This window comes from Vigna unguiculata, chromosome 7 (genome assembly GCF_004118075.2).
Source record: "Vigna unguiculata cultivar IT97K-499-35 chromosome 7, ASM411807v1, whole genome shotgun sequence".
Lineage (NCBI taxonomy): Eukaryota > Viridiplantae > Streptophyta > Magnoliopsida > Fabales > Fabaceae > Vigna > Vigna unguiculata.
The window spans coordinates 38584627-38598662 of NC_040285.1; the positions used below are offsets into that span (position 1 = coordinate 38584627).

The 14036-nt window shown below is 29.2% G+C and overlaps 1 protein-coding gene across 1 annotated transcript; it reads left to right on the plus strand.

The window, feature by feature from the left end:
• The first annotated feature begins 8150 nt into the window (after positions 1-8150).
• LOC114190339 lies at positions 8151-9726 on the plus strand. The gene has a single exon (XM_028079180.1). The coding sequence runs from the start codon at positions 8320-8322 to the stop codon at positions 8767-8769; it is 450 nt and encodes a 149-aa protein (XP_027934981.1). The 5' UTR covers positions 8151-8319; the 3' UTR covers positions 8770-9726.
• The last annotated feature ends 4310 nt before the right edge of the window (positions 9727-14036 follow it).

The window sequence follows — 14036 nt, forward strand, 5'->3', positions numbered from 1 at the left end:
GTTGACTGTGTGCTAACAATGATGTTGTTCAATTCAAATTATACCTCTCTGACTTTGCTTATGCTCTACGCCATGCATTAAAGAGTGTGGAAGAATTAAAGAAAAATAGAATTGGCTTTGTCAAAGTAAAAAAGGGTTTTGTGCCGGTCACATTTGTCTAATGTGCTATTTTGTGTTGTCGCGATCTCAAAACTGTTGGAATCTATTGTCCTTGTTCTCAACGCAATGGTTTCTTTGTTTGATTGAAAGCAGGGTGTGGAGCTGTGTATTAATTAGGTGCAGTGATTAATATGCATATGGAAAGATGACCAATAAAACAGGGTTCTCTGGTATCATTTTTTTTTATTCTCTCAATTATATTTTTAATAATGTATAAATGAAAATTTATTTTAATGGTTGAGATCCTGTGCTTGACACTGCATGATCCTATTTAATACTCATAAGAATTTATGTTTTTAATATATTTAGTTATCCTCTTATTCCTTTTAATTTTTGTGCTTGTTCATTAATGTATTAAATTAACAAAAAATAGTATATAGTCTTGTAAAATTGTATGGAGAAAATTCTTATGTCTTCTAACACCTTTTTTTTGAAGCAGGACGGGAAACATTTTATTTTAATTAAAGTGCAAGTAATAATTGGATATTGCTAATTTTATACGGTGCAGATATTAATTTTATTTTAAAGGAATAAACTTGTTTCAATTTTAGGAAGATGAGTATACAGTTATGTTTGGATCAATGGATTAATCTAAATTAATACCCAGCAGTTATGAATGAAAGTTTCCGTTCAAAGTTGAACACTGTTTCTATCAGTTGTCAAATGCTATCAACCACCGTTTACAAAATAAATACAAACTTCTTCATCCCAAGTCCAGGCTAGTTTTAATACAATGCATCATAACCAGCTAATTTTTAACCATCCTAACTTAAAGTTGAAGTTATTAGTTATTACCTGAGTGTGTGAATCCATTTATAAATATTTTAATATAGAATTTTTGCGAGACAATATTCTATTTTTGAATTTCGTCAATACGGTAAACACATATGAAAATGATATTAACGTATGAATGTTTTATAAATAACCAAACTAACATTGGAAACAATTTATTCCATTGCCACTCCTTTAGGCTGCAGTTTGGAGATCGTTAATACACAGCTTGCAGAAAAAATATAGAAAAAAGTGTGATTTTGTTAAGAATTTTGGTCAAACTATCAATGAATTATAATTTCATCTCCCAAAATATCACAAATAAAAAGATGACTCATTTTTATATGTTTCTTTTGATCATGGTAAATTAGGGTTAGCGTGTAGTTTGACCATTTGTACAAGACGCAAATGTTGTATCCAAGATAAATCAAAAGAAATTTCAACTATTTTAATTTACATGTTGATCATAAATTTATACTGAGACTTCTAAAGAAGAACTTCTACAAAATTCAGCATAACTATTACATTATTACAGTTTTCATAATCATTATTATCAATTTTGTTTAACAGTGATTGTTTTTTCAAGTGAGTAACAAATCCTATGGACATTTATCACCTTCCTTTGTTCAAAGTCATGAAAAATGAAACGTTATTAATTAAATTTAATAAGTGATGATACGAGATATATGAGAAATTGTATTATAGTCAAATTCACTGACAATAATTTATGATTGTGGTTAAATAAGTCATTAAGTTATTATTAAAAGTATTATTATTAATTATTATTGTTGTTATTATAAATGTCGGTTAATCTTAAATAATAATTTTTGAAATTAAAACAGTATATCTAAAATTTATAATTTATAATTTGTATTTTATACTGATTACATTTTAAATAAATTTTTTTAATTTTATTTTTTTATTCATTGAATATTTTTATATCTAAAAATATTTTATTGTATCAAGTTTTAAATAATTAATGTTAAATTCTTCACCTTTAACTTTTTCAAATGTAAGAAAGTATCTTTAATTAAACAATTAGATCAACCAAATCATAATTAAATTAATTATAAAAAAACACATAAAATACATTATCTTTTTTCTATATTAATAAAAAGTAATATACAACAACTCATGAAAAGAAATATTAGTTATTAAATTAATATTTCATTATCAAATAATATAAAAGAAGGATTTTTTTTCTTAAAAATAAAATAATAATAATAATAAAATAATGAATTTGTGTTATTTTTTTCTCTTAAAAATGTAAAAAAAGTTAAAATATATAAAAAAACTCAAAAGATAATTAAAAAAATAAAATAAAATAAGTATATTAATATACATTTTTATTTTATATTTTATTATTTATTAACATTAAATATTATATTTATTAAAAGAAATAAAAATACATATAATTTAATTTTTATGAATTTTTAATATATTATATATAATTTAAAATTTAAAAAAACTTTAAAACCTTTTAATACATAAAATTAAAAAATTAAAAAAAAAAGTTTGGGGCCCATGCTCCCTTCTGTCCTTGAAAAGGTCCACAGGCTATCATAAATAAAATTATCGAATCAAATTTCTTTGTTTGAATATCGTAGCGTTGTTCTCTTTTGTGTTTTTAAAACATATTATTTATGGTATGTCAAATTTTTTTTAATATGTTTTAAAACATTAAATTATAAATCTAACAACAACAAAAATTAGTACAACATTCAATTTTGAAATTATGGACATGTTTTTAGGAAAATGATATTTTAACTCGTTTTTTTTACCCACTTTTAACCTATTGTTTTAATTACTATTAGATTATCTTTTCTTTTATTATTTTTAGTGATGATCTAATGGTGATTGAAATTGTGAGTTAAAAGTGGATAAAAAAAATGAGTTAAAGTATCATTGTCTATGTTTTTACCCTGTTAATAATGGTAGCGGTGATTCATGAGCATACAGTACAAAATTCATTTCCATTATTATTATTATTATTATTATTATTATTATTATTATTATTGTTATTATTATTTTCTGTGAAATAATATGTCATTCTTAAAATTTGTCCAAAATTATTAGTGTATAAAAAGATGTTATTAAGTATCATAAATAGAAAAATTAATAATATATAGGAAACAAATAAATTATTATGGAAATCTATCACGGTAATAAATTATCTTAAAAAGTTAGAATCTAAAAAAATTCAGAATAATTATAAAAATATTCTAGTAATGAAGCAAGATTAATATTTCAACCATCTCATACCTTATTAAGAAAGTTTATTCTAAATTAGCTCAATTTCATTTTACTGACAATCTTGCAGTCCCAAAACATTTTTAAGAATCATCATTTTTCTTGTTATTAATAATTTTTAAATTCATAATTCTTGGTTTGGATTTCATAAAACTGGTAAATAAAAGAGGTAGCCTTGCTGGAACTAAACATACTCGCACATTCACGTGTATATATCATCACGTTTGTGGCTAGCTAGTGTAGTGTGATTTAGTTACACTAGATGTTATGTTAACAGAGACAATATTTAACCAAAATTTATTTCATTTTGTTAAACCAATTTTTTTATGTAATAAAGAATTGAAAGTAATTTTGTTAGATTGACAAAGATGGTTATCTAATCAGACAAACGCTAAACAATGGAAGTAACTATCGCCCAATTTATGCTTTCCGCTATCTTTGGGAGTGCCGGTTGACTTCAGTTCATTTTATTCCCTAAAATAAAATTTAGGAAAACAATTTTAATCAATTAATATGACCTTTATCCGTTATTTCAATAGAGGGAAACTTTTTACGTTATTTTTTTTTTAATATGTTTTTATTTCTTTAACTGAGCTTTCATGGTCAATGAATTTGAGATCTCAAATTCAAATTCTTCATTAAATTGAGACAGATATGAATTTCATGATACTTGTCTTTGTTGAAAGTCCCACGTAGAGAAATTACAAAATTATTCAATTCTCATAAGTTGCGATTCATTTCAACCACAAAATTTGGTAATTACAAAACTATAACCTTCATAAATTGTTTTTAACAAGTGATGATTGGGTAAAATTTCTTAAATAAGATGATACTGTTGGCCCACTCTGAATTCATAATGGGCCAAACCAGATAAGGCTTTGACGAAGAGAAGCCCACAATCTGACAACGGTTGTTCGGTCCAACAGAGATTCATTATTAGCGTCCCTTTCTGTCTGTCATAACTCTGGCCCACTTACTGTTTCATGAATTCATGCCTCTGAGTAACAGAGAGCACTATGATCTGTCAGGGCATCAATGTTGTCATCACACATACCATGTATGATTACAACTTTGTACTATATTCTCACTCTTCAAAACCATTGAGACATTTCCATTTATGGTGTTTCACTTGTATCATGGTGCCACCATGGTATAATAATGCCAGTGCATAGTCATAAAACAAAAATGCTACCATTTGTTCAGTATCATCATTAGTGGTCGCTCTGTTCCATTTAACTCTCATAATTTGCAATCCATAAAGGACAGTCATAAAGAATGTTAGGTACTTATTAAAAGGAAATAGGGTAATAAACTTTTTTAGTTAGGTAATATTTAGTTTTCAAATAATTGAAAATGTTTAATGATTTGTTAGAACTGTTATAGATATTAATGTACGATATTTTTAAACAATTTTGTTACAATATTTATAAGAATACCCTTACGTCTCTAAATTAGTGATAGATTTTGACGCGACATAAAAAAAAAAACACGATTTTTGGTAAGTAATTTGAGATATACCAAATGATTTTTAGGTATGTGAATAACAATAAACAAATATACTGCCCAGTCTAAATAGAGTACCAAATTCAAAAATACAAGAAACAAAATATGAAGGATTTTTTCTAAATTTTTTAACATAGAAATATACGTTGTAATTAGTTAAAATTGATCAAATATATAAATATATGTATGACTTTTCCGCGCACAAATAAATTTGATTGAATTTGTTTCTATTAATTATTGTTAAACAGTAAGCGGAAAGGGGACAGAGAAGATAGTTAGAATGAAAAGGAAATAATTGAGTGTAGGAAATGCAAACAATGTCCAAAATCTATGGAATTGCTTCCTTCGATTCAACCATCTTACAGCTGTACATAATACTTTAACATCGATGTACATATGAGCTTACTGTGCATGCATGTCGCGCGCCATCATCGTTGAAAAATATTCATTATACCTCGGAGATTAGTTCAAAGTTTAGAATATATCCCACGTGTAGCATAGGATTTTTTCTTTTAGGAATTTATAATTAAAAAGCATATATTTTGTCGTGATTGGTTTACTTTTTTACAACTTAATCTTTTCACACAACAGTACTTTTTTTTTCTGAAGTTTTCGCAAAATCATTACTGTGAAGAAATGTCAGAATCTAACTTTTAAAATAAATGAAAATGTTAAAAAAATTATTTAAATATTTTTATCAACCAATGGGGTTTTGGTCATTCTTATATATAAAAAATTGCTATAAAAAATGTATCCTGCATAAAACGTTTGTATAAACCAAAAAATACTTGCTTTTTTGAAATCGTTAGTTTAAATTAGTTAGCGAGGGGAAAGGAAGAGAGACCAAAGACGAGAAAAAGGTAGATAGTTAAAAACAAATTACGAAAGATTATATTTTTGTTCTTAGTTTTTAACATAGTAACAACAAATGAGTTAACAAAAAGTAAAATTATTAAAAATAATTTAAACAATTGAAAGGTTAATTTCCACTTCACTTTTTTAACAAAAAAACCATTTTTGATTTGACCTATTTCTCAGTGTTATTTATTTATGGATTAAATACGTTTTTTTTCTCGTTGAAATTTTATACTAATTTGGTCATTTTATCTTTATAAGTGTGTGAATTTAGTTATTTTTAATTGTTAAATTTATTTAACATTTTAAATATGTTTTATTATAATATTTGAGTTAACATTGAAGCGAAAATGTGTCAAACGGTGTAAATAATTCAAATATTATTATGAAATACACTTAAAACGTCAGATAAATTTAACAAAATTTGGTTAAAATGACTAAATTTACACACCTTTAAAATAAATGATTAAATTAGTCAAAATTTTTGTAGATAGAATAATTTTAAATTTCACTTAAATTTGAGGGACAAAAACATATTTAACCTTTTATTTATTAATTAATCTTTAATTAATCTGGTCTGAAAAATATGGAGGGAGAGGGGAAGGTGAGAATCCATTAGGTGAATGAAGGAAGATTTGTGCATGGTTGACCCACTGGGAAGTGAGAGAACTTAAATATAGTAGTTGATGATGGTAGTAGTAGTAGTAGTTATCGGAATGAAAATAATGAAGAGTTGTAGGATATTAAATATAGTAACAGAAAGAGTGAAAAAGAGTTGAGTTTTAGATGGATTTGATGGCGTCCATCTACTTTCCAGCTGCTTTAGGAGAGATGACATAAGAAAGTTGGTGAGATTATTTTGGAAAATGGCCCACACTTCAATTTGGCCTTTATGCCGACAGTGGAGGAAACAGAGCATGCATGCAACAGTTGAAGCTGTAGGACTAGGCATGCCCTTCTTGCACTGCTACCTATGCCACACTTCTTCTTCCTCACTTATTCAAATACTATTCATTTCTTTCTCACAATTTTCAATTCCATGCAAACCTTTCTCGCTCACTCTGCATTAATCACAGATACTCACGCACCACTGCCTGCATCAGACAAAACTCTTTCTTTTTTTCAGACAATCATGCATCCCTTGTCTGTTTCACTGTTTTGTTTTCCCCTCTTCAAAACTACCACAACAGTCACTGTTATAGCCACATCTTTTCAGATTTTCCTTCACTTTTATATAGGATCAAATATTATCTTGTTTTCTTTTAATTTCTCTTATTTTCTTTGTCATAATGTAATACAAATTTGCAGTCTTCTAAGTGTATATTATCTCACCACTTCTTGTATATAACTCTGTTACCATGTTGGTTGACTAGATATTTTTGTCCGAGATTTACTTATCGTGAATTCTTGATAAAAATAACAGTTGTGAAAATCATAAAAACACTTTAAAGATTAAATATGGATTATTTTCAATTCAGGAAAATAGTGATAACAATAGAAAAAGTGGGAGATCCTTGTTTAGACGTTTAAAACTTAAAAACAAATTATTGACGGTGATTTATTACCTTTTTTTTTTCAGGTTTTAATAAATATTATCCTAAATGATATATTTATTGGAGAATAAAATTATTTTATAATTAATATAATTGTATTTGTTTTTAATGTGTGTGAAAAAATATTAAGCTGCACTTATTACGAGACAGAGAAAATACACCGTTTTGGACTTTAATATCTTAACGTCTTCTATAATAAGTTAGTAATCCTACTAATTAAGTAGAGTAAATTGACGTATTAGTAGTAAGTTTCTTTAAAACGTTAATAAAATTAACTGAATTCCTGATTTTATTTGTGTTACTTACTTGATTGCTTATATTACAGAACAAGTTTTTTTTTATCAAAGATAAGAGTATTCTTTAATTAAGTTTTCAATTTTAAATACTTAAAGTCATACTTTAAACGTTGAAGTATCCTGATAGTTGTTTAAGTTTTTTTACTAAAATTAATGCAATTATACAAGTTTATCTCTTTGAATTTTTAATATATATTTTTGTGCTATTATATTTTCTTTTCCAGTTATTTATAATTTTTTTTATAATTATAATAACGGTGATGGTTTTTGAAACTTGAAACTTCCATCCCAACAAGATTTACCTTCCCGAGAAAAAAAAAATTGACAGCACTCCTTCGATTTCTTGCAAGTTTTAACAAAGTATCTTTAGAAAAGGGGAAAGAGAACAATTTAATGAGAGAGAGAGAGAGAGGCAAGTTGCAACAACTTGCAACAGCGTCATGTGGATGCATGATTCCAACACGATTCATTAGGCAAACAGTGGTAACCGTAAAAAAATAAGAGATAGAATAGAACCGCTAGTTGATTAAAAAAGAAATAGGGACCTCATTTTCACCGAAAAATTCATTGCACTAGGCCTACCTATGAAAACAAATGGACCAGATCAAGAGTTTGACTTGCTTCTAACTTACTTACGGCACTTGGTACTTGACCCCTACGTTGTCTAAAAGGTGGGATTTTTTTTGTCGTTATGTTCCAAAATTAGAGCAAAAGGATGGTGCCGGTAACCCAAATGAATATGCATTTTATGACCCTGAAAAAATCCATGCTACTGCTCACATCACATCACACCACCACAACTTGATTACAAAATTGTCCACACTCTAGATTTCCATACCTGCTGCCACCGAATGTAATCCCCCCTCTATAAATACCATCTATTTCATTTCGCTTTTCCATCGCTTGACTCTTGTAATTTCTCTACCACCAACATGAAGAGGCAGAGAGGTGTGGCTGTGAACGCTGTTGTTATGCCCACGAACAATCCTCCCAATGTTGAAGATGTGACGGCAATGGGGAAGAAGAAAGTGAAGAAAGAGGGTGAGCAGAAGGTGGGGAAGAGTGTGGTGGAGGACGAGGAGAGAAAGGAAAGTTCTAGAGACATGGTGGGTGGGTTCTTGCAGCAGCAACAGGGAGCAAGAGACGGTGGCATGATGGGTTGGAATTGGGAGGAGAATAATCAGAATATCCCTTGGTTGAGAGGTGTGGTTGATGAGCAAATGTCATGGGGTTCCACCTGGGTCCCTGCTTGGGACATGGACTTCTTGGGGGGTGATGCTTTCACTGACCTCTACAATGATGTTGTTTGGGATGATGATATCTGGAATCTCAACAATCAAATTCCAATTCCCCTCGATACCAAGAGGTTTGATTGGGGGTAGAGATTGTAGTAAACAACACTGTTTCTCAAGCCTCATCGTCTTTTATGTTTCTCTTAGTTAGGGATGGAATTTCAGTGCTTTCTTTCAATTATATATGTTCAATTCTCTCCCTATAATGCTAATTTGGCTGATCGAGGTTCGTCACCGCCTACTGTAAATTTGTCTATTTGAGTTTGTAAATATTCTTATTCGCAAAATCTTGTAACTGGGTGACGATTTCAAGATGGAAATGAAAAAGTTCCCCAAATCTGGTATGAATAGTGAAAAACGTTCACCGGATGTGAAATATCGGAAAGTATGTCAAAATGTTTGAGAAGAATATTTGGTATTCCATTTACAAAAAGTTGGCGTGTATGTGGGATAATAGAAAGTTAGGAAAAGCAATAAAATTTGGAAACCGGTTCCTCATCACACGAAGAATGTGGAAATGGGAAACCCCGGCATTTGTACTAGAGAAAACATGGGTAGAAGAAGATTGTTTATTTTTGGTTCCGATTGTTGTGTGTGACATCTCAACAAGACTAATGTCCTATTGCTCTCTCTGTCTCGGTGTTAATGTCACTATTCGGTGGTCAATTTGGTAAGAGCAGCAATGTTCTTTGTTGTAAAGGTGCATGCGTCCAAATCCTATGCTGGCTCTTGAAAGAGCATAATACTGTAACGAAGAATATCTAGGTCTAGCACTAAACGAATCTCTAGGCCTGTCAAATCCTGGAAATGCTACTGGGTGGAGTCAGACAAGATGACCCTTGTTTTAGACGTGTAGGGGAGAAACTTAGCTTGGAGACCTTATTCCTTATCTTTAAGAATCTTATCTTTAACACACCATCTCATGATTTTATTACGCTAAAAACTAAAGAATAAGGCTTAAAGTGTACTTCTGATTTTTTAAGTATTGTTGACGGAAGACCAGGAAGGAAATTTGTCGAAGTTGGAACAATCCCAATTACTGGTTTATTTATTGAGTTTTGCTAATTTTGTGGGATGAGCCAAAATTGTGTGTCAGTTTGTCATTTCTATGTTCCACATATTTCCACGGCAGGAAAAAAAAAAGTCATTTCCTACCCAACCAGTTAATTTTAATTCCCAAATTCGTCATTCATTCATCCATCAATAACATAATAGGCATGCTAGTGATCACGAATCTAACTTTTCAGAAATAGCCTTTTCTTAAGTGGAAACCAATGAATGAAACAAACATCAAGAAGAGAGCTAATGGATTCCACCAAAATGTAAGAACTAATGGAACAAAAACATGCGTGTACAACTAAAGAAACATTTGAAAACATCGACAAAAAATCAGCGTACTCTGTCTAGTTTTCTGTAATTTCACATGTGTATATACATATCAAATCACTAACCAAGCTATTCAATTTCTTTAGCTAATGGATGGTAAAGGGAGTGGGGACAGAGGTTGAAGGTAAAGAAAAACTCTAAAAATTCTACTTACCAATTGCGACCACACGTGACAAAGGTGGCAAAATAAACAAGTTTTAGAATTAAATATAGAATAAAAATTTCAAGCTCCTCGATATTCTGGTAATGGTTCAGGACTTCAGTGTGGTGTGTACGAAATTGTCAACGTTTAGTTCAGTGCCCTGTTTCTTTGGGCAGTCTAGGGTGAATGTGAAACATCTTACAATTGATTTCATATTCTGATAGCATTTATACATTATTGTAATGTAACTGATAATTTGACATAGAAGGTGCAAAAGCAGTTATATTGAAAATGTTCTTCGGATGAAATGATGGAAGGAGCATTGGTTTTGCAAGCTGCTGCTCATCGCATAATGTTTGTTGTTATAGCAAAGGTTCCTAACTGAGGCACTGAAAGGAATTTGTAGCCTTATCATCAAGCACTACTGGTAGTTCCATGTGGGAAGGGTCATTGTCTTATCTAATGTGTTGGATGGGAACATGAATGCGACTATATTGTTGGTTTATTCTGGTGTGTTCTCACTTCTTGAGCCTTCATTCTCAGATGCCGAGGATTGGTCGGAAGCCTCGTATCAATTATGAAACAAGTCACCACTCACGAGACAATGATTGGATGAACCACCCTTCTGTTTATAACACGTCGTGGGAAAATGATAGGTACAAGAATACAATAACCAACCAACAGTTTGATGGGTTATTTTTTCTTTTTTTTGCCTCCAAATCTTTACACCATATCTGGCAAAAGCCAACCGAACACTTCAAACACAAGCTAAATTCAAGGCCACAATTATTTGTCGGCAGAGATAAATAGCCATGCAAGTAGACCAACTTCTTAGGAACTATTCACTCACGCCGTTTTAATAACTAGGCAAGTAGTTGGATGCGTAAGCTCCACGAAACTTAAATATATGGACTTCGTTAACACACGTTCCAAAAGGTGTGCACTTTGTGAATCTGAAATTTCAAATGGCATAACTACATCTAGAATCTAAGATTAACACGGATCGCCCATTATGCTGTTATTACTGGTGGACTTAATCAGAACATCGTGCATGACACTTAACAATTATACTATCCAACATACTTTTCTTAAGATTTTTGTTTTTTTCAATGAAAACAAGGTTGCTGTTAGTTATTAAAGAAAATCTGCTATATGAGTAAGTAACAAAGTTTTAGTCATTGATTACCTTAACACTCTATTCATACTCCTACCGTTAGATTTATAGAGGGGTAATACCGGTTTTAACCATCGACTCTGATATCATTTCTTAGGTTTATAGAGGAGGTATCTCTGGAGAAATACAACACTTCAATCACATAATGCATTGACATCACTCTCAATCCAAAACTTTAAAGTAATTGATTTATGGATCTTTATTCTTATATAATGTTTTACTTTCTCATTTCTAATAAATGTGGAACTTAGACTCACACTTAGATTCCTAACACCTACTTTGATAACAACTTCCGGATCTTTCTTCTTGTCTGATCGTGAAAACAAAATTGTTCTTCCTTAGATTTCTAGATTTTAAAAATCGCAATGGTATTCTCTTACTCTTTCTTTTTCCCCGAGTGGAAATAAACAAATAGTGGTCTAATACATATTCCTTGATTAATAGTCCTGCAATAGCAACAACTTGTACTTCTGTTGTTGATAATATGAACTCAAAATATTTCAGATTCTAGTTTTGAATAGTATTTCCGTGTACTTGTCAATATCTTCAATTGGACCTGCGCAATCACTATCAGAAAATCCATCAAATATTTCTTGCAATGCCTTAGAAAATCTCAGACAAATATTTTAGTACATCTTTAAAATTCTCCTCATTAGCACAATTTCGGTTTCAATATAAGGATTCTTTATATCAAAATTCTTTTCATTTCAGAAATACGTGTCCTGTAATACACTTGAAGATGCATCCAATCAAACTTCAATAGAGTGACTCAACAACCTTCTTTGAGCCACCATTCTTGATTAGCTATTCTCTTTTATTCATATTGGGTGAGTATAAAATTTATCAACTCGTATAAATTTTAATTTTAACACAAGTTTATATGTAATTTTTTTTTTCGAAAAAATCTCAACTAATATTTTTAATTTTTTTTAAATAATAAACAACTTTCTCGTGTAAATAAATATTAATTTTAACATAATATTTGTAGTGTAAAAAAATATTTTGTAAAAGGGACAACTAAATTTTTTTCTTGGACCCCTTCCACTAATCGATCCTGTTGAAGACAAGTGACAGAGGACAATTTTCATGCGTTTCTTTTAATAATTTGTTAAAAAAAAAGTGGTAATTAATTTATGCGTAAGTTTGGAACCTAATATAAATATGTAAAATTATTATGAGTTTTTTTATATAATAAATGGAGTTAATGGATTTCTTATACAATCAATTATTTCTTTACTAATATTATGATCTACTTTTTAAAAGATGAGAAGTGAAAACAGTTTTTTTTTTAACTATATTAAATTAGAAGTTAATACGTCAAATTTAAATGTATTTATTTACAGTTACAGTTGATAATTTACCTTATAAAAATTACGACTGATCTCATCAAATTTCGAACGTGGTTAATAAAGCAATATCAAGCGATACACTATGTTCACTGGCTGAATGCGTTATATGTTTCAAAGTAAGGGTTGAAATTATATAAACACTGTTGGACCTACAAAATTTCAAAGGCTTTCCAAACACTATTTTTTTCTTCTTCTTTCTAAAATGTTTGTAGTTCCAAATTGTGGGCCTTACTTGTGGGTGCTTAAAAGTTTTAGTCAGTATAAATTGGATGGGCTTTTGCAGGCTTTATAACGGGCCAGAACAAATCCACGTTGTAAATGGACGGGCGGGGGTTTAGTTCATCCGTTTATTGCATTAATAAATAAAAAAATTATTTATTTTTAAATATGTTATCCTTTCTGATTAATTAAATTTTATTTCATCTTTTCATAATGTTAAAAATGTCATTTGCTTCGTTGTCATCCACAAAACAAAGTATATTGTAAACATATCATAAATTACTGCTTAACTTGTCTAACCTTCCTACAAGAAAAATCATTAATGATAATATTAAGCTAAGTGAACAAATATTATAATTTCTTAAAGATTTTAAAGCAACGAAGAATCTTTTAGTGTTCAATTTTTAAAAAAAGGAGACATTTTTTGTCTTTTAATTAAAAAAAAAAACTGTTTTCCTTTATGTTGAAAATAGTGAATGATACTGTATTGATTTAGAAAAATTAGGTGTATAAAAGTATAAAAAGATGTAAATTTATATTTAGTATTTTTTATCAGCAGAATATATATTTATAGTAAAGCACTTTGGGATGCTCCAATCCATATACATAACATTTGTGCAAAATTTAATACTAAAGTCTCATATTACAAAACTCACATTGTAAATAGATGAGACTATAATTATCCTTATAAAAGAAAATCCTTATATATAATTTGTATACAATTTTTAAGTAGTTAATTAAATAATTAAATGATAAAAAATCAATTTAGTGTATTTTATCTTTTCATTACTTTTACTTTTATTAATTAACTTTTTAGTCTTTATTATTTACAAAAATGTTTCATATTGAATTAGTAATAACAATCTATATCGTTCTAAAAATTAGAATTTAAACAATCTAATTTTATAAAACTAACTTGAAAAATAATATTTACATCTCTTTACATATTATAAATTAAATATACGAAAGAAATGGCATAGAAAGTAAAAAGATGTAATGAAAGTGGTGTAATTCAGTTAGTTTGTGAATTTAAATAACTACACACAATTATCATTTAAGTTTAAAAAATAAGTGTAATTTAGTTTGT